The sequence below is a fragment of the Mustelus asterias genome, chromosome 13 (assembly GCF_964213995.1).
Source record: "Mustelus asterias chromosome 13, sMusAst1.hap1.1, whole genome shotgun sequence".
NCBI lineage: Eukaryota > Metazoa > Chordata > Chondrichthyes > Carcharhiniformes > Triakidae > Mustelus > Mustelus asterias.
The window spans coordinates 29,097,420-29,122,188 of NC_135813.1; the positions used below are offsets into that span (position 1 = coordinate 29,097,420).

General features: G+C 41.6%; 1 protein-coding gene across 3 annotated transcripts in view; it reads left to right on the forward strand.

Annotated features, from left to right (window-relative positions):
- Positions 1 to 24,769, forward strand: part of LOC144502542 (ER degradation-enhancing alpha-mannosidase-like protein 3) — a 46,355-nt gene that overhangs the window by 559 nt on the left and 21,027 nt on the right. The window contains exons 2-9 of one of the 3 annotated variants that reach the window (XM_078226619.1): positions 5,173 to 5,218; positions 8,966 to 9,066; positions 10,612 to 10,651; positions 12,864 to 12,976; positions 14,574 to 14,727; positions 15,044 to 15,178; positions 18,460 to 18,565; positions 20,897 to 20,994. In XM_078226619.1, coding sequence (XP_078082745.1) covers positions 5,173 to 5,218; positions 8,966 to 9,066; positions 10,612 to 10,651; positions 12,864 to 12,976; positions 14,574 to 14,727; positions 15,044 to 15,178; positions 18,460 to 18,565; positions 20,897 to 20,994 — 793 coding nt within the window. Of the gene's footprint in view, positions 1 to 5,172; positions 5,219 to 8,965; positions 9,067 to 10,611; positions 10,652 to 12,863; positions 12,977 to 14,412; positions 14,478 to 14,573; positions 14,728 to 15,043; positions 15,179 to 18,459; positions 18,566 to 20,896; positions 20,995 to 24,769 lie in introns of those variants that run through there. The other 2 variants (XM_078226618.1, XM_078226620.1) reach the window with 2 other exon arrangements.

The window sequence follows — 24,769 nt, forward strand, 5'->3', positions numbered from 1 at the left end:
AACCGGACCTCTGTTAAGTTTATTAACAGTGTCACAAGTCGGCTTACGTTAACACTGCCATGAAGTTACTGTGAAAATCCCCCTGGTTGCCACACTCTGGCATCTGTTCAGGTACACCGAATGAGAATTTAGCATGCTCAATCCACCTAACCAGCATGTCTTTCAGACTGTGGGAGGAAACTGGAGCACCCAGAGGAAATCCACGCAGACACGGGGAGAGTGTGCAGACTCCACACAGACAGTGACCCAAGCCGGGAATTGAACCCGGGTCCCTGGCGCTGTGAGGCAGCAGAGCTAACCACTGTGCTGCCCTGTGGTGCCTACTGCACTTTGGTACCTTGCTTGTCCCAGCTGGCATGCTTTGATAGTTGAGAATTTAATTTTCAACCAATAACCGGTGTTGCCACTAAAAATAAGAAAGTAAATATGGCGAAGGTTCCTACAATCTAGTCTAATACAGCTTTCCTGCTTCTCCAACTAAATTGTTTGCTGTTGTCATAAAGTTTGGTCATACGTTTGTCTTGTAAAAGTCCTGCAACATATGATTTTGGTGTTGTGTTTGACTTTTCTTTTGGCCCTTTCACCTGTTTGTGACAGGACGTGAATATTTTTGATAATGTAACTTGGCACGTGTCTATAAAACACCTAGGATTTATGTGGTGCCTGCTTCCCCTTTCCCGATGGCACTTTAAATCTGGTGCCAAATTTGAGAGTTCTCCAAGGGCCCAGCAAGCAGGGTAAGCAGTCACATTGCAGTATTACCACACAGCAAAGCAAGAAGTTAAAATCAGTAAATGCCTTCACTTCTGAGCTTAAGAATTCAGGTAGCAAACAAAATAGATTATGATTGGATTAAGATAAAAAAAGTTAAACTTAAAACAAGTTTACTAGTTTTTGAAAAGTGTATTTTTTATCATCGAGGAGGAATTTGATATTTTCATATAAAATGAGCTTTCAGGGCAAGGGGGATTGTTTAGCAGTAATTCTAAAGTTAGTACATCATTAAAAACCCAGTTACAACTCAATCAACAAAGTGTAACTTTTCAGGTTTTCAGTACAGCACGATTAATGTTTAAAGTTTATTTATTAGTGTCATAAGTAGGCTTACATTAACACTGCAATGAAGTTACTGCGTAAATCCCTTAGTTGCCACACTCTGGCGCCTGTTCACTGAGGGAGAATTTAGTATGGCCAATGCACCTAACTAACATGTCTTTCGGACTATGGGAGGAAACCGGAGCAATGGGACAGTGACCTGAGGCCAGAATTGAACCTGGATCCCTGGCACTGCGAGGCAACAGTGCTAACCACTGTGTCACTGTGCTGTGCTACAGCTTAAAAGTGGAAGATTTTGTTTATTCACTGATTTTCCACCCTCCCATCTCAACCCTTTCATAGCATACTACCCTCGGCAATGTAACTTCTAAATTTTACTTGTAGTGAGTGAGCTACAAACTCCTCTCAGCACTATTTCCTTGTTCATTGGCAGTTTATATCTTAAAAGTCGCTGAACTTGCACAAAGTTTTGACTAATCTGTTCATTTCAATGTATGTTACATTAAGATTGCTGCAAATGCACACATCTGAATGGAAACATTGCTGTCTTTCCACTCATCCCATTCTCCCTCTCCTCAGAGGTCGCTTTCCACCTCCACGTCTTACTGGTCCTGTTCTACCTCTCCTCAAACGGTAACCATATACTTCTACTCTTGTATATCCCAATCAATCCACCTCTCCTCATGGATGTCCCAATCCACCTCTCCTCACACATCCCACTCTACCCACAAATATCCCATTCTCTGACTCTCACACATCCCAATCCAACTTTCCTCTACAATGGTCCCATTATACATCCGCACTTGCATGTCCCAATTCATCATTCTGCTCTCCCCAAACATCCCACAATGGAACTATTAACTCCTCTTTTCCACACAAAAGCTCACGTTTTCAATAGTGTAGATGAAATGCAGAAGGAGCAAGGAGGATGCACATAGCTCTCAAGTCTGGTCATGGATTATAAACAATTTAGAGTCATGGAGGTTTACAGCATGGAAACAGGCCCTTCGGCCCAACTTGTCCATGCCGCCCTTTTTTTAAAAATCCCTAAATTAATCCTAATTATCTGCATTTGGCCCATATCCCTCTATACCCATCTTACCCATGTAACTATCTAAATGCTTTTTAAAAGACAAAATTGTACCCGCCTCTACTACTACTTTTGGCAGCTTGTTCCAGACACTCACCACCCTCTGTGTGAAAAAACTGCCCCTCTGGACACTTTTGTACCTCTCCCCTCTCACCTCTCACCTTAAACCTATGCCCTCTAGTTTTAGACTCCCCTACTTTTGGGAAAAGATATTGATTATCTAACTGATCTGTGCCCCTCATTACCTTGTGGAGCCCTTAATCTCCCCAGACAGTGCAAGGAAATTCAGTTCCATTATTCATTATCCTAGACAGCTTGAATGAACCTACTGTTTCCAGGCTGGAATATGTAGATCAGTCAATGCTAAAGCTAGGAGTTCATTGATAATGCTCCTTAAATATGTCAATAACCCAATCTGCATCATAAACTTGTCCATCAGAAAGCATTAGGTGCCCATTGGAACTAACTTCATTGATCAACTTTCTCCCAAGCTGTTTTCTTTTTTCTGGTCGTGATGGTTTGTGCCCAGTGAACTTGTGATCATTAGTTGCTGTGGGCCTTTGTGGGTCATCTGGCTCCTGGTTGTGATCTGGGCCTTTGGAAACTGCTGAGTGTAGGGCACTCCACAGTATCACTCTAATCCAGAGCTGGAAAAAGGACTCTCCACTGGTCCCATTGCTTTCATCCAGCTCAGCCCCTCTCACAGGCCAACCGGTTACTGGAGAATTTTTCCAAATTTTTTCCCCTCCCACAACCATTGGCCAAGGAATGTGGGGCACTCTGACCTTTTGAACCTTGCCCTCTCGTGGGTCAGAGACCTTGTCCAGTTCCTGGCCGCCTTGTCATGTGCTTCTCATTTCCTGAGATATCTGCCCTTCTCCCTGCCCCAACTCTTCCCCACCAGCTGAAGAACACTGGTCCACCAATCCGATTCCCTCTCTCCCATGCTCACTGATGCTCCAATCACAGCCTCAGTTTTCCCATGCTCTCTCCAGCCACTTATGCTTTTGCAGTTTGGGATTTGATGCTTAGTCCCACTCAATGTTTGAGCTTGCTTTTGTTAGTGGTCTGTTCAACTCGATGTGCAATACATTCCAAGTTTCTGTGTGACCTTGCATGTATACACTTTGAAGGGAACATTGCTGGGGACACTTTGGAGGAGCTTCTTGGAAACTTATGGATTTCCACATTATACTGCACATGCATGGACTCCTGTAGCTGCTGTTAGTTTCAGTAGAGTAACAGTGGCGAGCATTGGCAGTTTCACCATCATTACCACAGCAAAATCTAGGCGTGTGCTGCTTGTGTGGAATGTGTGGTTTAACTGCTATGAACTGTGTAGTATTCAATTGTTCTGCCCAATTTCACAAAATACTGCAAAGATGTAGGGTGGAATTCTTCCAAGCCCTGCTGACGAGTTCAATGATGTGGAAATGTCGGCGTTGGACTGGGGTAAACACAGTAAGAAGTCTAACAACACCAGGTTAAAGTCCAACGTTTGCTACCAAATAAACCTGTTGGACTTAAACCTGGTGTTGTTTGACGAGTTCAATGGCAGTCGTGGGGGAAGAATATGGCGAGAGGCCCAGAAATCAGTTTCACATCGGTGTGAATTTACAGTGGGATCTTCTGCTGGTGCCCGCAATGGCAGATCGGAAAACCCGACAAAGGCTGGCATTACCCTCATTTGCATCCTTTTTAATGGGGTGCAGATGAAGGCCTGACCCCACATGTCAGATTCTCCAGGGTGCCAGTGGGAAAACACACCAGTGTGAAACATGTTTGGAACAACATGGCTTGCAGATGTTGGGACTAAACTGAACAATGCCCGGGGATGCCTCCAAAGTTCAGGATAAAGGCCATTTTTCATAAGATTCTGTGTTCTGCACAATCCTTGCTGCTTTTTGATACAATGCATCAATTTCAGAAAAATAATAAAATATTACAGAAAATCACATGATACATAAAATTCATAGAACTCCTACAGTTCTGAAGGAGGTTATTCAGCCCATCAAGTCTGCACCAATTTTCTGAAAGAATATCTTACCCAGGCCCACCCCCCCGCCCCCCCCCCCCCCCCCAGCCCCCCCCCCCCCCCCCAGCCCTATTCCCGTAACCCCACACATTTACCATGGCTAATCCACCTAACCTATACATCTTGGGATACTAAGGGATAATTTAACATGGCCAATCCACCTAACCTGCACATCTTTTGGACTGTGGGAGGAAACTGAAGCATCTGGAGGAATCCCACGCAGACATGAGGAGAATGTGCAAACTCCACACAGACAGTCACCCAAGGCCAGGATTGAAACCGGGTCCCTGGCGCTTGAGGCAGCAATGCTAACCACCGTGCCGCCCATGTTTGGCTATGGAACATTCATAAGCATAATTTAATTGTAAAAGGACTTTTGTAAATTCAGATGTGGCCGAGTGTTTTTAACTTTATTTAGTATCCTCTTGGTTAGGTAATATATTTGTTATGATGAGCAATATGGACAATCATAGAATCCCTACAGCACGGAAGGAGGCCATTCGGCCCATCAAGTCTGTACCAACCACCATCCCACCCAGGCCCTATTCCGGCAACCACACACATTTACTCTGCCAATCCCCCTGACACTAAGGGGAAATTTAGCATGGCCAATCTCCCTAATCCACACATCTTTGGAGTGTGGGAGGAAACCAGAGCACCCGGAGGAAATCCATGCAGACGCGAGAAGAACGTGCAGATTCCACGCAGTCACCCAAGGCCAGAATTGAACCCAGGTCCCTGCTTGAGGCAGCAGAGCTAATCACTGTGCCACCGTACCACCCATGTTTAGCTACAGAACATTCATAAGCATAATTTAATTGTAAAAGGACTTTTGTAATTCAGACGTGGCCTAGTGTTTTTAACTTTATTTAATATCCTTTTGGTTCAGTAATATGTTTTGTTATGATGAGCAATATGGACAATCGGTTACGTATGCTGGAGCAATATTTTGAGATAGGCTTGATTTGTTTGTCCTATTTTTTCATTACAGGAACCAAGTTGTTGAGATGTTTGAGCACGCCTACAACAACTATATGGTAAACATTTGTTCCAACTGTTTTCAGTTGCCTTTGCTCATTGTTCATTGCTCCCTTCGGAATGAAAGTCAGGAAGGACATTGATCTGAGGTGCAGGAGTAAACCATTCAACCCTTCCAGCCTGCTCCGCCATTCAGTAAGATCATGGCTGATCCAGTTGTGGTCTCAACTCCACTTTCCCACCTGCCAACCCAAAACCCTTGACTCCCTAGGAAGATAGCAAACACAAAATCCAATGTCTTTAGTAGTAAATCACTTACTCCAGCAAAATCTTTCCAGCTTTTTTAAAATGTTCCTCGGTGAACCAAGTCCAATTTTCTGTTGTATCCTTCAGGTATTACTGTCTGATGTGGAATTAATGAATTCCACTTCTCTGAATTTTATTGATCCCAATCAAGATCAGCCATTATCAGAACTAGTGAATACTGCAAGATTTTTCTGACTCTACTGAAGTCAATAAATTGTTGTCGACAGTACTCCGAAGATTAAAACACAATAATATGAAGATAGTCCTGTGTAATACTAATGGGAAGGTAAACGTATATAGGGTAATTTTACAAATCGGTGCTGCTTCTTTGGCAGCTCATGATGTAAGTTATGTGCATTTGTGTCCCTTTGGTTTCTATTTATAATAGTCAAAAAATCATGGACAGCATAATACCGAATTCCCTATGTGTGGTGCAGGCTACCAAGGCTCCCTGTCAGCAGTGCAGACATTAAAATTCTCCCATTCTTGGCTACAGGGCATAAGTACTTTTGATCACGTCCACCAAACATTATTAGCACAAAGCAGAGATATTCTGCCGACTGGCACCTGTTAGCTGTGCCAGGATACAGAATGGCCAAGGGCAGTAACTGGTCTTCAAAAAAAGCTTAATGAATTGTGTTTATTCAGAATGAGGTGTTTGGGTCACTTTAATTTGGGGAAAGGAATTGCTAAATTCCGCTGGTTACCCTTTCTTTTTGGTACATAACAAATAAGCCAACACTACCAATATTACAGTTTCTGATTTTATGGCTGGATTCTGCAGTCAGTGACAGACATACCACATCAGCTGTTACACATTCAGTTGCTCACAGACTTTCCCGTGAGCCTTTGTATTGACTAATTACTGTGATTAAAAAGCAGGAATGGAACAGGAAAAGCACCCATAATCAATCTGATTGAAGAATTTGTATGGAGGCATGTAGAGTCTGATGCAGGAAGTGCTAGTTAGGATAGCTAATTCAATGCCAGATGATTCTGAGAAAGTGAAATAAAGAGAGATGAAAAGACAGAGAGAGAAAATTTTCATTTTTTAACAATCTCCAACAATAATTAAAATCGAAGGGAATGCATCTCTACGCCATAAAAGCTCATTTTCAATTTTGCTCTTTAGTAATGGTGCGCAGTGATAAACTCACTGTTTCTAACACAAAATCTAAGCCAATATGTTTCTGTAAATTGCATATTTTATCTAAACACTATCATTGATTTTTCTCTGTGTATAATTGTTTCACAACAAAATATTCTTTAGCCCATTTTCTGTTTTCATTATGCTCAGAAAGAAAAAGCACATTTTTGCTGTGGTTTAAAAGTAGCCTTGTTAAGTTGTATGTAATATACAACTTGTATAAATGTGCTTGTATCAAACTCAAGTTGTAAAATTTTGAATTGTTCAATAACCTTCCTTTTAATATAAGAGCTTCCTTGGAAAGCTATTTTAAATAATTCTAATTACTGAATAGCTTGACAAGTTTGTGGGGTTTTATTAATTAGTTATTTAGTTTGATTTTGTTGGGGTTCCATATCATAAACCTGCCTTGTGAACAGTGCTATTAAATTGATGTTGACTACTTTCCCATCAATTGTTATAAATCACAACAGACTCTGACATAGTGTACTTGTAAATGGACTCATAGAATCCCTACAGTGCAGAAGGAGGCCATTTGGTCCATCGAGTCTGCACCGACCACAATCCCACCTAGGCCCTATCCCAATGCATTTATCCCAGCCAGTCTCCTTGATACTGAGGGGCAATTTTAGCATGACCAATCCACCTAACCTGCACATCTTTGGACTGTGGGAGGAAACCGGAGCACCCGGAGGAAACCCACACAGACACGGGGAGAATGTGCAAACTCCACACAGACAGAGACCGAGCCAGGAATCGAACCCAGATCCCTGGCGCTGTGAGGCAACAGTGCTAACCAATGTGCCACCATGCCGTACCGTGGAAGGGTAACAATCAAGCGGGATGCTTTGTCCTGGATGGTGTCAATCTTCTTGAGTGTTGTTGGAGCTGCACTCATCCAGGCAAGTGCAGAGTATTCCAGTACATGCCTGAGTTCTGCCTTGTAGATGGTGGACAGGCTTTGGGGAGTCAGGAGATGAGTTATTCACCGCAGGATTCCTAGCCTTGCATAATAACATAAGAACATAAGTACTAGGAGCAGAAGTAGGCCATCTGGCCCCTCGAGCCTGCTCTGCCATCCAATAAGATCATGGCTGATCTTTTCATGGACTCAGCTCTACTTACCCGCCCGCTCACCATAACCCTTAATTCCTTTACTGTTCAAAAATGTATCTATCCTTGCCTTAAAAACATTCAATGAGGTAGTCTCAACTGCTTCACTGGGCAGGGAATTCAACAGATTCACAACCCTTTGTGTGAAGAAGTTCCTCCTCCACTCAGTCCTAAATCTGCTCCCCCTTATTTTGAGGCCATGTCCTCTAGTTCTAGTTTCACCTGCCAGTGGAAACAACTTCCCTGCATCTATCTTATCTATTCCCTTCATAATCTTGTATGTTTCTATAAGATCTCCCCTCATTCTTCTGAATTCCAATGAGTATAGCCCCAGTCTACTCAGTCTGTCCTCATAAGCCAACCCTCTCAACTCCGGAATCAACCTAGTTGAACCTAGCCTTTGACCTGCTCTGGTAACCATAGCACTTGTGTGGCTAGTCAAGTTCTGTTTCTGGTCAATTGTAACCCACAGGATGTTGATAGTGGGGGATTCAGCGATGCTAGTACCATTGAATGTCAAGGGGCGATGGTTGGATCCTCTCTTGTTGGAGATGGTCATTGTCTGGCACTTGTGTAGTGCGAATGTTACATTAACTATGATGCTCACTTCAGGTTGTAATCTCTTGATGCAACTACACTTTACTGTTGATATCTGTTTCTCTCAGCATAGTGTCACAAGTGACAAATTTACTTTTTGTAAGCAAGGGAAGTCCTTGATGTGTTGCTATATAATATATAGATTTTAAGGAGGAGACTGGGAACCGGGTAGAGTAGAGCAGGGATTAGCATTGCTGTCCGTTAAGTTCTGGGACTTGCAGCAGAGATATACTCAGTTGGCTAAAAGGGCATTGTATCCAATAAGTGTGACCAATATCAACCCAGTTCTCAGTGAGTATGAACCCATCAGCATGAAACGGGCTAGAATTCACAATCCCAGTTGCAGAGAGCATGACTACAAGGATGGTTGGGGAAATGGGGAATTCACAGTAATATAATGTAACATATTGGGGGCAAACTCAATGGAATTTCATTCTGCCTATGAATCTGCTGTGTTTGATCCAAGAGTGGTTTGGAACCTGAATCTTATGCCATGTGTTCCATTCACAAGCACTGATGCTTTTACGTGCGTGAACATAAACATACCATGAACCTGCTGATATTTCATACAATTTCTGAAACCTGTTAAGGATGAAGTTATGGTGCTTGACTTTCAGCTAGTTTTGTTTATCTGTCCATTTAGGAACATGCGTATCCTGCTGATGAGTTGATGCCACTGAGCTGTCGAGGAAGAGTTCGTGGATTAGAGCCAAGTCGTGGTGATGTCGATGATGCCTTAGGAAAGTATGTTCCAGAATTGCACATTCATAAGTACTGTTGTTCATGATTATAAAATATAAACTGCATAAGAATAGTGAGTATGCTTTACTCTTTTTATTAAGTTTTAAATTAAGGTTAAAATGTAAGTTAAGTACGTCCAATAAGTGTGTACACTACAGAAATTTATTCTTCTATCCATTATCCCCTGGGCCTAAAGAACAATCTGAAATAATTTCCATAATTTGTGCATAAATACATTTTTATAAATACATTTTGCATACACAGGCCTTGGTGGTACTCATTCTCAGTAATATTAGGCAAGGGAGGAAGTCTCACAACACCAGGTTAAAATTCAACCTGATAAAGGGGCGGCGCTCCGAAAGCTCGTGATACTATATAAACCTGTTGGACTTTAACCTGGTGTTGTGAGACTTCTTACTGTGCCCTTCCCAGTCCAACATCAGCATCTCCACATCAATATTAGGCAAAATTTCTGAATGATTAAAAACAATATTAGGCAAAATCTTTACTTGGAATGTCCTGTAAGTAACTTAATGTTGCTCAAAACAACAGTTTGAACAAGATCAAATTTGTTCAGTGGTAGCATTTTCACCCGAGTCAAAAAGCCACAGGTCAAACTCCATTCCAACAATGGCAGCAAAGACTGTAAATGTTGAACTTTAACCCTGCCAATACCAAAGGAAAAATAATTTGCTGATTTTAAAATGGGAAACTTGACACCTAACCAAAATAATAGCTGGACCATGCACTAAAGTTCGGATCTAAAAACCATGTCTGCCACTTGTATTTTGTTTCATCAAACCTCCTTCTAAGCAACTCCATTCATATTTGCTCAAATGCAGAGTAAAAATACAGTAGTCAGATAGAAATGTCTGTTACACCAACTACTGCATCTAATAGTCAGAATTTTCACTTGTTTCCTTTCAAATCCCTATTTTTTTTCTGCATCGAGTATGGATTGACTATATACAGCAACGTACTACATTTAAGATGCACGTACCAGAGCCCATGTCAGGGAAGCTCAGGACTGGACATGTGCCAGATTTGGGGATTTTATGGATTTTGGGTCCTAGGCTAGCATGTATTTAGAATACATAAAATGAAATAAGAAGAATAAAATGGTTTTATTCAGATTGCTATTCAGGGCACCAGCTTTGACCGTAGCCAGTTTTTGGGTACTTCTGGATTTTGGGATGCTGGATAAGGAGACCCGATACCTTTAGTGACTTCAAGTACTTAGATGATTGATTTGATCAGAGGTATATAGTTCTACAAATTCTACACACAAAATGCCCAGTTTCCTCTGAAAAGGAAATTGAAATAGGACCTCGGGCTGGTGTACAATCCATTTACATTGTACAGCATAACATGTTTTATAGCAGCCTAGCTGAAATTTTAGTTTGATTTATATTATAACTTAAGAACATGAAGGTTCATTGACAATAGAGGAAGAAAACTCAAAAGTTTAAAATAAAAGACAATTGAAATTTTTATCCATGCTAAACTATTTTTTCACCTTCATCATTTTAATTATGTTTTCATTTCCAGGTTTTCACTCACTCTTATTGATACATTAGATACACTTGTTGTAAGTATTGTAACTTGTTCTGATTTCATGGGGTCGTTGGTGGGGGTGGGGGGTGGGAGGCAGGTAAGGGAAGTGATCTCCATTTTTGTCTGATCAATTTAGATATGCTTCTCATTTTTCCACCAAAATTAATACATGAATACGTGAAAGTGTTGGGCGGCTGGCCTAATTTAGTTCAGTGTAAACTAATAATCAAAATCTATAAATTATTGTCAACACTAGACCCACACATCTTAGACCTCCAGATTTTTGTGAGATTTGTCTAACCTTAGTTCATTTTGTGGTGATTGACAGAATTCATGCCAATAGATGATAAATAAGTAATTTAAATGTGGACTCTGTAATATTAGGTTTTTGGCACGGTAAGGCTTAATGTGGGACTGGGGTAGACCCGCATTCTGATATAAAAGAGGGTCACATGTGAAGAGTGTAGGAGTAAGTCTGCAAGAAATCGGCATGAAGTTGGCACCTAGTCAGAACTGTATCCTGGATATATGTACATAGTTGTGTGTCATTAATTGATTGTTATTCAATCATACAAGCCTCTGGACCCCTTTATGAGACAGCCATACAGCAGATTAATTGGAAGATAATTGCAGTTGTTTTTCCTTTAATTTGTTACAACCAATTGAGAAAGATTGAACTGTGTCTTTATTTAATTTTTATTTATTCATTAGTGTCACAAGTAGGCTTACATTAACATTGCAATGAAGTTCCTGTGAAAATCCCCTAGTCACCACACTCCAGCGCCTGTTCGGGTACACTGAGGGAGAATTTAGCATGACCAATGCACCTAACCAGCACGTCTTTCGGACAGTGGGAGGAAACTAGAGCGCCTAGAGGAAACCCACGCCGACATGGTGTGAACGTGTGGACATTGCACAGACAGTGACCCGAGCTGGGAATTGAACCCAGGTCCCTCGTGCTGTGAGGCAGCAGTGCTAACCACTGTGCCACCGTGCTGCCCACTCGCTTTGGTCACAACAAAGCTTTTTAAAATTTTGTTTCCCCATGAATGCCTTTTGCAGTGCAAATGTATTTATTTTTTAATAAGGAGCCAATCAATCCAGATTTTCTTGACTCAGAGAAAGAATCTGCCTATTAATTACTAAAGTGCAGGAAAATGGGATTAGCGCGCCTTCAGTGATAGTTATTGTTGGTGCAGACTCAATGGACTGAATGGCCTTTTCTGTGTTGTATGATTCTTAGAAACCCAAGGAAAAATAATAAAGATGTAACAACACATATCAGAAGAACTTTAAAGTCCAAATTAAAGTTGAAGAATATATTATGTCCTTTCTCTTGTCTGTGAGGCGATTTGTTAAACATTGAGGCTGTCAGAAGTGAGGTGGTTTCCATTAAAATCCTGGTGTTGAAGTGCAGTTCAGTACTGCTGTTTGCTGGAGACACTGTTAGCTTCAGAGAGAGAGACCCGACACTGCTTTTTTCAGCAGTTCTTTTCCAGATGACTTTGATGATTTCTCTCTCTTTCTGGCTTTGTAATACCAATTCTTAAATCTCCAGTATCCCAGGGAAGTATTTGATTAACATGCCTTGCAGTCATTATTATAGACCAAGGGCGAAATTTTCCTGCCCCTCTCACCAGCCTTCCAATCCTGCTAAAGTTGACCCTCACTGGGGTTCCCTGGTGGCAGGGCAGGGCAGGGCAGGTGAGCCAGGCAAATTGCCATTGACTTTGGTGGGATCGGAACTACCAACAGTGAGAAATGTTAAAATCAGGAGCAATTTAGTTGTGCAAAAGAAATCTAATAAACAAACAGTTTATGCATTTCTTAATGTGGTTTGGGGCAGAATGGTTTACCTGAAGTTTAGTGGACTTCTTCATGTTGTAACTCATGTTGAGTTCCATGAATACAAGCTCAGTGTACTGTTACTTTATGGGGGAAGGAACAATGATTAGGTTGAGAACATTTTTTTGTTTTGTGTGATTATAAAATCCCTTTTGTTTTCTCCATGGCTATACTGGGCCAAAAGGGCAGGTGGCCAACTTCTAAGCCTCCATTTTTGTCATTGTGAGTTGTCCCTCAGTTGGGTAGCATTAGCGAGCTGGGGATGATCACCCATATAATTTGTATTTTGTATTTTTTCCTACATGTTTTGATTTTCTGAGTCTCATTTTGCCATGTGCTTCGCCCAAACTGTCATTTCTGAAAATGCGATACAATAGTATTTTGTTCTGTTTCACTCAAAGGTACTAAACAAGCTGGATGAGTTTGAAGATGCAGTGCGAAAAGTGATACTGAATGTCCAATTCAATAATGATATCGTGGTCTCAGTGTTTGAAACAAACATCCGTGTGTTGGGGTGAGTGAAACATTGCATAGAATGATGACTAGTTTTCTGAATTAGCCAGTTACAACAGTAAAATCATTGACTTGATGCCTTTATTAAAGTGGATTGGCCATGCTAAATTGACCCTAGTGTCAGGGGATTAGCAGGGTAAATGTGCGGAGTTACAGGAATAGGGTCTGGGTGGGTTTGTGGTCGGTGCAGACTCGATGGGCCGAATTCTACTGCATAACAGAAAATAATAAATATAACTTTTAACAGCTATACCCTGGAATAACAGGCCTCTAAGAGTGCCAGTGTAACTTTTTTTTAACTGGAAACAAATACCTATTCAAGAACACAGCATATTGATGCTATCAGTTACATCATTTAAAAAGTGCTATAATGTGGCTTCACAATATGTGGTTTCAAAGTTTCTGCACAATGTGCTTCAAATGTCACAATGTGCTTCAAATGTCAATGTCTGATCATTGGAGGAAACATCTTCATATCTTTCCTGAAGTCAGCTAAAGCCACTCCAGTATACGCCATAGCTTTGGCTATAATTGACATTAGCAGACATTGGGTAGAATTTTCCACCTCTCCATGGTGTGTTTAGCAGCAGTGAGAGGCAGAGAGTCTTATTGGTCTCTCCATTGTCACCGGGATTTCCCATTGAACACACCCCTCGCCACCGGGAAACACACGGCAGGGGTGTGCCATCGGTAGGACCATAAAATCCCGCCAGTGTAAACACTGCCAAGGTTTTGGTGATTATGTTCAGTGACAGTATGTGGCATGTAAAACAAATGAATAATTATTAAATGAATGAAAACGATTTAGCAACATTTTATTCTGGTTCGAATATAGCTTTGATTGAACAAACATTGAGGGGTAATGGTGGTGCAGTGGTAATGTCACTGGACAAGCAATGCAGAGGCTTGGGCCAATGCTGTAGGGACATAGGCTCAAATCGCACCTGGTGGAATTTAAATTATTTAAAGAAAAATCTGGAATTGAAAGTTGGTCTCACTAAATGAAGACCAAGAAACTGTTGTCGATTGTTGTAATCTTTTAGAGAAGGGAATCTGTTGTCCTTACCTGGTCTGGTCTACACGTGACTCTAGATCCACAACTACATGGTTGACACTTAACTGCCCTCTGAAATGGCGTAGCAAGTCACTGAGTTCACAGGCAATTGAGATTAGCACCCAGTAACACCCAAGTCCCATCAAAGAATAAGAAAAATGTGTAAATTATTCAATCCACAAACTGTCATCGTCTGTGTCTGGTCTGCTTTGTTCAATGCTGATACACTATCTGTGTGACTGAGTCATATTTTTGTTTTAGATCTGCACCTGTAAATTAGGGTTTGCATCTACTTATCAACTAACGATTGTTCACTTTAATGGGTAGAAAAATCACAGTTGGTAAGTGTAGACATGGAAAATCCTGCCTCAAGAATTATAATTGAATTAAGTAAAACAAGTACCAGTAATACAACAAAACACCCACAAATGCTAATGAAAAATTAGAGGTTAGTAACTTTCAAAGGAAGCTTGAACTCTGCCCAGTATGGCATTTGTTACAAAAATGCAATACTTACTTTTAAGAATATTTACTTTTGTTGCAGTGGGTTGTTGGGAGGTCATGTGATGGCAACCATGTTGAAAAACCATGGAAACAAGATGAATTGGTACAAAGATGAACTTCTGCACATGGCGAGAGATGTAGGCTATCGACTTCTGCCAGCTTTTAACACCACAAGTGGTCTGCCATATCCAAGAGTAAGTACAAAGTACAATGACCCTGGAGATGGATTCAATCAGGATACATTTTTTTTAAAAACCTCCTAAATATAATTAACTTTGCTGTGTTTCATACCACAAGCAGTAGGAAACAAAATGAGATCAAACAAGGATTTAGTTTACAGTTGTCTTTTATTATTGCCTATCTTTTTATTGCCTATATTCTTTGACAGGCTGAATTATGATATACCAGTGGTGTCATAGAAAATACATTTCTGAGATACTTTTAATCCATTTGTGAAGTGACAGCTATGAATGTTAGTGAAAAGTTTTTAAAATTATTTTTAATTTGTAGGTAAATCTGAAGTATGGAATCTTGAGCCCTCTTTCCCGAACAGGCACAGAGTCGGACACTTGTACAGCCTGTGCTGGAACCATGATTTTGGAATTTGCTGCTCTCAGTCGCCTGACAGATGAATCTATTTTTGAGGTAATGCAAGTTCACTGAAGCGGCAAACTAATTTTGAATAATCTTTATATTTTGTTGGCATCGTGATATCTTCAATTTTCTCTCCCGCTCTCCAAACTAATTCTAAGTACATCTTCATCAGATTATTTAAAATGCGATTATTCAGAAATGCAAAACTCAATCAATCAATTTAAAGGCTGTGGAAGCAGAGTCTTTGAATGTTTTCAAGGCAGAGGTAGATAGATCCTTGATACACAAGGGGGGGTGAAAGGTTACCGGGAGTCGGTGGAAGGTTAGAGTCGGATCAACCTTGATCTAATTGAATGGTGGAGCAAGCAGAATGGCCCAGTGGCTGATTCCTGCTCCTGGTTCACATGTTCATAATTTAAGAGTGCTCAGAAGTTTATTTTATCTTATCCCCCTTAAATGTTTGCTGACACAAGTATGCTCATTGCTCTGAATAACCTGTTTTGAACTTTCACTAGTGCTTTGTTTCTGAGCTCCAAGGTTTCTCTTAAAACCTGAAAGCAGGCATATTAGCAGCATTTACAAGGCATCTGGATGGGTACATGAATAGAGGGATATGGTCCGAGTAAGGGCAGAAGGTTTTTTTAGTTTAGTTAAGGCTTCACGATCGGCACGGGCCTTGGAGAGCTCTAGGGCCTGTTCCGGTGCTGCACTTTTCTTTGTTCCTTGTTCCTTATGGCTTACTTGAAGTTTTGTAGATCTCTTTTCATGGTTTACAGAAGTACTCTTCTCTTCTTGCTTTGCTTGTGTTGTATTGGCAGTATTCTGGGGTCTTGAGAATTTTCAGCAAAGTTCTGCTCTTTACAAATATCAATTCATAGTTGCAAATTGACTTCACAGAACCTGCGAATATGGCTTGAACCTATTGTTGTAGATCGGTAGCAATTTTCACCCTCCATGGGAAATAAGACACATTTTCTGTCGTTCAATTAAACTCTGCATTTGCAGATGTTCCTCCAGCTTTCACAATTGTTAGTAAAACACAAACACATAGACATTTCTTTTCATTCAGTCACAGGATGTTTTTGCCATGAGAAACTTCTGTCGTGTTGGCCTTGGGCTGAGTTATTTGGCCTCCAGCAACTGCAACCAGCTTTCATTATGCTAGGTCTGACTTCAACCAATGGAGGGCTTTCCCCACGATTCCCATGGCCTTCAATTTTACTAGGGCTTGTTGATGCCAGACTCAATTGCTGTCTTAACGTCGAAGGCAGACACTCTCACCTCATCTCTGGAATTGAGCTCTTTTACCCGTGTTTGGATCAAGGCTGTGGTTTAATCATTGATCAAGAGGCAGAATGTAAACTTGAGCTATGCTGAAAAAGTTATTGATGAGTTATTGTCACTTGATAGTATCAACAAGAACCCTTCCATCATTTTGCTACTGATTTAATGAGAAATAAGGAAATGGAGAGAAACTAAGCAAATATTTTATGCCCGTCTTCACAAAGGAAGATACATAAACTGTCCCAAAAATACTTGAGAACCAAGGGACTAGAGGGAATGAGGAACTGAAAGAGATTAGTAAAAAAAAGTAGTACTGGAGAAATTAATGGGATTGAAAGTTGATAAGCCCAAGAACCTGATCATTTCCATTCAGTATGTTGAAAGAGGTGCCCGAAGATTTAGTGAATGCATTGATGGTCATCTTCCAAAATTCTATACGTTCTGGAACAGTCCATGCAGATTGGAAGGTAACAAATGTAACCCCACTAAAAAAAGGAGCGAGAGAGAAAACGGAGGACTAGACAGTTGTTAGCCTGACATCAGTAGTAGGGAAAATGCTAGAATCTATTATAAAGGATGTGAAAGTGGATGCTTAGAACATAATGATAAGATTGGACAGAGTCAACATAGAATAATTGAAAGGGGAAATCATGTTTGACAAACCTGTTGGAGTGTTTTGAGAATGCATCTAGCACAATAGATAAGGGGGAAACAGCAGGTGTGGTGCATTTGGATTTCAGACGGCTTTCGGTAAGGTCCAATACAAGAGGGTAGTGAGGAAAATGAGGATTGGTGGTGATATACTGGTACGGATTGAGAGTTGGTTAACAGTTAGGGACAGCATGGTGGCACAGTGGTTAACACTGCTGCCTCACAGCGCCGGTGACCCGGGTTTGATTCCCGACTTGGGTCACTGTCTATGTGGAGTTTGCACGTTCTCCCCGTGTCTGTGTGGGTTTCTTCCGGGTGCTCCGGTTTTCTCCCACAGTCCGAAAGACATGCTGATTAAGTGCATTGGCCATGCTAAATTCTCCCTCAGTGTACCCGAACAGACGCTGGAGTGTGGCGACGATGGGATTTTCACAGTAACTTCATTGCAGTGTGAATGTAAGCCGACTTGTGACAATAAAAAAAAGACAGAAAACAGAGAGTAGGAATAAACGGCTTATTCTCAAGTTGGCAGGCTGTGATTCGCAGGGTACCACAAGGATGAGTGATTTGCATGATTTGGATGTGGGGCTCAATTTTAATATTTCCAAGCTTGCTGATGACAGGATGCAAAGAGACTTCAAGGGCATTTAGACAGGCTGAGTGGGCGAGAACATGGCAGTTGGAATATAACGTGCAAAAATATGAAGTTATTCATTGTGGTAGGAGACAACAGAACTGCAGAGTATGTCTTAATTGAGAAATTGGGAAGTGTTGATGTCCTTGTTCACAAGTCATTGAAAGCTAACAGAAATGATTGACAGGCAGTCACTTGGGCATGGCTTGAGAGACTGCGGCTGGTCCAACGGGATTGTACGATGATGAGAAGGAGGCAGGCTCCCCTTCCCCACCACCAACCCTGATGCATAGTGGATTCCTTGCTGCAAAAGCCATTTTTTATTTAAAGTGTACAACAGGTTGAAGAGAAGGTGCCTCCGTTCTAAAGCCTGCTGTGGCTTTCAAGCTAAAAGCCCTCTGGCCTTCCAGCTCAGGGAGCCCGCCCACCATCCTTAATTACATAGTGAACCTTCCGTCTGGCTATTAATTAGTCACTCCAGGGAAAATCACATTGAGCAACTGTTTCCTACAAGTTCAAGCTTCTGACCCCATTTGAGCTTGTGGGTTCTGAAGCCCGCAGTGACTATCCTGCCTTTATCTACATTTCAGAAGACTGTGACCTGACCCCAGTGGAATATTGATTTAATTTTTGGTGATGCCTTCTCATACCACCCTTCACTCGGTCTGGCATGTCTAGTCAAATAGGATGCTGTAGGAAATTTTAAGTGCTGTTTCTATTTTTTATTTCTTCTCCTTTTCGTGATGACTTTCGTTCCCTGTAGGAGTATGCACGGAGAGCAATGGATTTTCTGTGGGACAGGCGGCAGAGAGGCAGTAATCTTGTGGGGACAGTGATCAACATCCACAATGGTGACTGGATCAGGCGGGGTGAGCATAGCACATTATCTAACTGATGTAAACTGCACTGAATTATTTTGTATTATGTAAATCTCATTTAAATTATTTGAGTTACTGAGGAAATGAGGAGTGCACATTTGCAGCGTATGTGCATGTACACCTTTCAGAGCCCACCCACACTTAACAAACATTGGCCAGAATTTTCTGGCTGTTCACACCACCTCCCGCTGAGTGAAACATGCTGCGGAGAGGCCAGAAAATCCCACCCATTGTGTTTGTGTTTCTATGATCCAGTCTGCACTCTGTCCCTTACTCTGCAACACTTAGTAAATGTCAAGAGAACACTTAAGGCATTGAAGGAAAATGTCTGAGCCTCCTATAATCAATTCTGCAGCATCGTACCCATTTAACTTCACCCCGGGCTTTAAAGCCAGTCTGAACATATTAAAAGTTACGTTATTTGAGTTGGACCTCGTAATATGTTATCAGACAGGATTAATGAAGTAAAAGCAAAAGGATTAACTCAAGATTGCATAGTAACAGGTGGCACGGTGGTTAGCAATGCTGCCTTACAGTGCCAGGGGCCTGGGTTCGATTCCCGGCTTGGGTCACTGTCTGATTATGAGCCAGCACACTCGGTCTGCGGGGATGACAATGCGTGCTCAAAATTCAGAGAGCGTGATTTGCGCTGGCGAGCTTCCAAGTTCCGATCTTATCGACCCCTCATCAGTGGAGTGACATGAAACACATTGCAGGACCACAGAAAGCTCATTTTAATACATTAGCATGTCCTTAGTGAGCACTATCTCTCCTCCTCCTCCCCCCCCCCTCCCCACCACCACCACACTCCGCTCACCGGATATTCAACCGGCATGATGTCACGTTGGTGCCATTTAAACAGGTCTGTATAAGTGTGAACCTGGCGCTTTCACCTCCGAGGGGATTTCAGAGGTGAGCGCTCAGGCAGCCAGTACCCTCTGCGGACCTGAGTGTCCTTGTGTATGACTAATAACAATTCAAAATGCAGGTTACAACCAATAATTAAGAAGGCAAACAGAATGGCCTTATTTGCAAGGGAATGGAGTATAAAAGCAGAAAGTCTTGCTGCAACTGTGCAGGGTATTGATAAGAGCACACTTAGAGTACTGTGTATAGTTTTGGTCATATTACTTAAGGAGGGACAGGCTTGCATTGGAGTCAGTTCAGAGGTGTTCACTGTGCTGATTCCTGGGATAAAGGGGTCATCTTATGACGAAAGGTTGAGCAGGCTGGGCCTACACTCATTGATGTTTCGAAGAACGAGAGGTGATTTTATGGAAACATATAAGATCCTGAGGGGACTTGACAGGGTAGATGCTGAAAGAATGTTTCTTCTTGCGGGGGAATCTAGAACTATGGGACACTGTTTCAAAATAAGGGGTCTCTCATTTAAGACAGACATGAGGAGGAATTTGGTCTTTGAAATTCTCTTCCCCAGAGAGCTGTGCAGGCAGGCTCATTGAATATATTCAAGGCTGAGTTGGACAGGCAGGAAAATGGAGTTAAGGCTACAATCAGATCAACCATGATCTTATTAAGTAGCCGAGCAGGCTTGAGGGGCTGAATGGCCTACTTCTGTTCTTATTTCTTATGTTCTTAAATTATTCAATCAATAAAATGATCTTTCTGTTGGTCTCCAGATCAATGAACATTAAATTTTCTTAGTAAACACCCAAAGCTTAATATGTCAACAGCAGTATGCAAAAAGTTATTATATTATCTATTGGACTGCCAAATCTTTGTCTCCCAGTAGACTGATGAGTAGGAATTCATATGGATATTTATACCTTATGTTAGCTTAACCTGGAACTGGATAGCCTGCAGTTATACTAACACGTGTATTTTGATGGGGAAAATAGGAGTCTAATGTTACCAAAAGCAAAGTGCTGCAGATTCTGGATATCTGAAAAGAAAATGTTAGAAACACTCGAAATAACTTTACAGCCTGACTCCCAAGTGAACCATAATCAAATGATATGGAAACCCACCCCTCAAGGAGGTAGTCTCAAAGTAGGTGAAGTGGAATGGTAGATTGACATACAGAAGCATTTTAATAGTGCTCGAGATGTTCTGTTATTCCTGTTCACTTTATAAACTTGTTTTTCAATATTTTCATGTTGGGAAAAATCATCATCTGTGCTCTCCCAATATTGTAAATTAGCACCACATGTTGAAGTATGGGTGTACATAGCTCCTTTGCCACTTTCCTAGTCACTTCCCCTGTATTACCGATGTGCCCTACTTGCCAATCAATAATGCCAATTCATGATATCTTTCCAACCACTTTTGCAGTGTAACTAACAGATTCCGTTGTATTCTAAGACAGTGGAGTTGGTGCTGGAATCGACTCGTACTACGAGTATCTGTTGAAGGCCTACATCCTGCTGGGAGATGATGTATATTTGGAGAGGTTTAATACAGTAAGTCTTATGTATTATTTTTCTTTTTGAAGATATTCAGTCCTATGATCTTAAAATACGAAAGGAAAAATCTGCTCATCTGTGGCCAAGAGACATGGAGAGTTAGTACAGCAAGTGATGCATCACACATAAGACTTGGGCCTCGTCATGAGACCTTTTATGTCCATGTGGTTGAACAGACGGGACTTCGGTTTAACATCTCATTTGAAAGACAGCGGGTGTGATTTTTTTTGGTCCCACCATGGGTCCAGAAATTTCTGCCCCAAGTCAGCAGACCTTTTCCTGGTCTGTTAAATTTTCCATCCTGTGACGATTCCAGCAGCAGGCGGGACTGAAAAATCCGATCCAGCATCTGTGACAGTGCAGCGCTCCTTCAGTACTGCACTGAAAGTGGTATGATAGATGTGGAACCCGATCGTCTCATCGTCAGATAATAACACTAAAGGGCAGCATGTAGATGAGGCAGTTAAGAATAGATCCTTGAGAGACTCAAGAATCAACAGGGTGGGGATGAGAAGAAAAGCTATTTCAAGAGATTCTGTGGTCATAACTGAATAGGTAAGCATGGAACCTGGCACACTGATCTGGACTATGGAGAATCAGCATCAGAGAACAATAATGTAATAAACCATGTCCAAAGTTGCAAATCGATTAAGAAGAACGAGGAAGTATAGTGAACCATGGTCACAGTCACAGAGGGTGTTATTTGTGACTTTGACTGAAGCTATTTCAGTGCTATGGCAGGAGAGAACACTGATTTGAGAAGTTCAAACATGGAGTTGCTGGATAACAGATTCAGATTGGGAGATGGCAATGTGTTTAAAGGTCTACGGAGGAAAGGGATGTTGGAGCTTGGATAGAAGTTTGCAAGGACAATGGGGTGAAGGTTAGGTTCTTTGATTGGGGGAGGGTCAATGGCAGCAGATTTCAGAGGGAGAGGGACAGTTCCTGAGGAAAAGAAATAATTTATGATATCAGCCAGCATGGAGTCAGGATTAGAAGTTTGGTGGTCAGCAGTTTAGTGGAAATAAGATCAAGCAAGCAAGAGTTGGGGCTCTTGACAAGTTGACCTTAATGATGACATGGGAAATAGAGTAGGAGTGAAAGTAAAAATATGGATTGAAATTAGGAAAAAGGAATATTTGCAAAGTATCTGAGGCAGCCTTATGGTACCAAGGATCCAGGTTCAATTCCGACCTCGGGTGACTGTTGTGTGCAATTCGCATGTTCTCCCCGTGCCTATGTGGGTTTCCTCTGGTTTCTCCGATTTCATAGAAACATAGAAAAACTACAGCACAAACAGGCCCTTCGGCCCACAAGTTGTGCCGAACACATCCCTACCTTCTAGACCTACCTAATAGAAACATAGAAAAACTACAGCATTTTGGAGTGTGGGATTTCCTCCCACACTCCAAAAGATGTGCAGGTTAGGTGGATTGGCCATGCTAAATTGCTCCATAGTGTCAGGGGAATTAGCAGGGTAAGTACATGGGGTTATGGGAATAGGGCCTGGGTGGGATTGTTGTCAGTGGAAGTTTGATGGGCTGAATGGCCTCCTTCTGCACTGTAGGGATTCAATGAAAATGGGCATGATCCAAAGTAGAAGCAGGCAAACAAATGTGAAAGTAAGAAAGAAAAAAGTTGAGGTGATTTGCATGTAATTAATTGGAATTAAAGTGTTGTTTGATGATAAAAGCCCAATCAAAAGATGTGTGTGTAGTGTACACACACTGGTCCCTGCCTGGGACTACAGTTCAGCAGGCCCAGTCCTGGGCCTGCCTTAAGACTCCGGTAATGAGTTCTAATTGACCACTGCCTGTTACCTGGGGAACTCATACTCAACGAGCCCCAGAGGGAGATCAATCGGTGATTTCCATGGACCTTGTGTGGATCATCACAATTAAATACAAAAAGTTCAGAGTAATCAATGGAACAATTGCTATTTAACTGGGCCAGATATTTTCCTAAATTCAAATCTTATCGATCCATTTTATTGAAGGAACTGATGAATTTGATGGGACAACATTGTACCAGGTCACTGTATGGGATAGTGTAGACCTAGAGTTATTTTTATATTAGCTGAAACAGCTTGTACCTAGAAAAATGTAATCCTAGAAAATCATTATCTTATTGAATAGTCTCTTCATTAATGCAATCAGCTCTGTAATAGTTTGTGAATTAACATTGAAAATGATCGTTTCATGCATTTTTTAATCAGATTCTGTGCATTTCTATTTCATGCCAAATCATAACCCTAACAATGTATTTGCATATTTTTATTCAATCTGCTTGAAATAGGCTTAATTTGGTATTTTCAGCTGACTAATTTGTTTATCAGACAGGAAAAATAATTCAAACTTAAACAGGGGTGTAAGATTGATTTAGCTTATACGTGACTGTTCTCTTTTTTTAATGCAGAAAGATGGATATTCAGAATGCAGGAAAGTCCCGTTAGTTCCTTTCTGTATACTAAAATAGTGATTCTGTTTCAATGAACAGCTGAGTGAAGTACATTACATTGAAAATTGTGAAAGAGGGAAAATTTATTTTGAATTCCCAGAAAACAGTTTATATTAATTAGGATCTGAGAATTCTAAGAAATTCTAGGAAAAAAAATGCTTCATTGAAAGTTATCTTTGTTCATTTGAGTTCCATTCTTATTTTGAATGCCTAAAGTTTAGTGGAACAATGTCTGCTATCATCAAGGAGAAACTTGGAATGGAATTCTCTCGTACCGCCTGCCACGGGAATTGTAGCAGGGGGGGGGGGGGGAAGGTCCATTGACCACAGACGAGATTCTCCGGTTTGGAGGCAAGCGCAGCCGGAGAATCCCGATTTGGGTCCCATAAGCAGAATAGAACAATGGAAAGCTATGTTGCTGGGGGTTGGGGAATGAGTGTTGAATGTCAGAAAAAAATGTTGCAAAGACCGAGTATCACCTAAATTGTAACCAAATTCTGGCAAAGAAATTTGCGCCACATAACAGACTGGGGAGGAATTTTCCCGTAATTTGTCAGACTGTCTGACTGAAGACTGGCGTGTATATCTCTCCAACAAAAACAGAAAGCGCTAGAGAAACTCAGCAGGTCTGACAGCATCTGCGGAGAAAGAATAGAGCCAACATTTCGAGTCAGGATGACCCTTTGTCAGCTCTGATGAAAGGTCATCCTGACTCGCAAGGTTGGCTCTATTCTTTCTCTGCAGGTGCTGTCAGACCAGCTGAGTTTCTCCAGCATTTTCTGTTTTTGTTTCAGATTCCAGCATCTGCAGGATTTTGTTTTATCTCAATGTATCTGCCCAGATGCACTGCCGAGCTTTCAGACCATATTTTCTCGTACTCTGACAGAAAAAAATCTGGGGACCTGGTTTATGCATCAGTCTGGTGGGGCAGAGCCTGATAGAGCTGTCAAGGCCGGCTCCATAAAGATCAGGGTAGCATCTTTAAAGGGCACTTCAATCAAAACAAAATTAAATCCCCCCTGCTCCCCTCCTTAATGGCCACTCTCCTGTCACTGCTGAGTTCCCCCCCCCCCTTGAAATGCCTTGGTGTTCTCTCCCCCCTCCTCCCCCTTTCACATGTAACAAGAGACCCCCCAATTGGGTTGCGCAGAGGGTCTACCTCTGGCACTGCCCCCGGCACAAATAAGTTCCAGCAGACAGTTACGGGGAGTGCCCAGGCATTCCCTCTTCCCCTCCCTGGAGGCTATAGTGACCTTGGCACCCCTGGGGGGAACCCCTCTACTGTTTCCTGTCCTTGTTACATTGCGAGATTTGA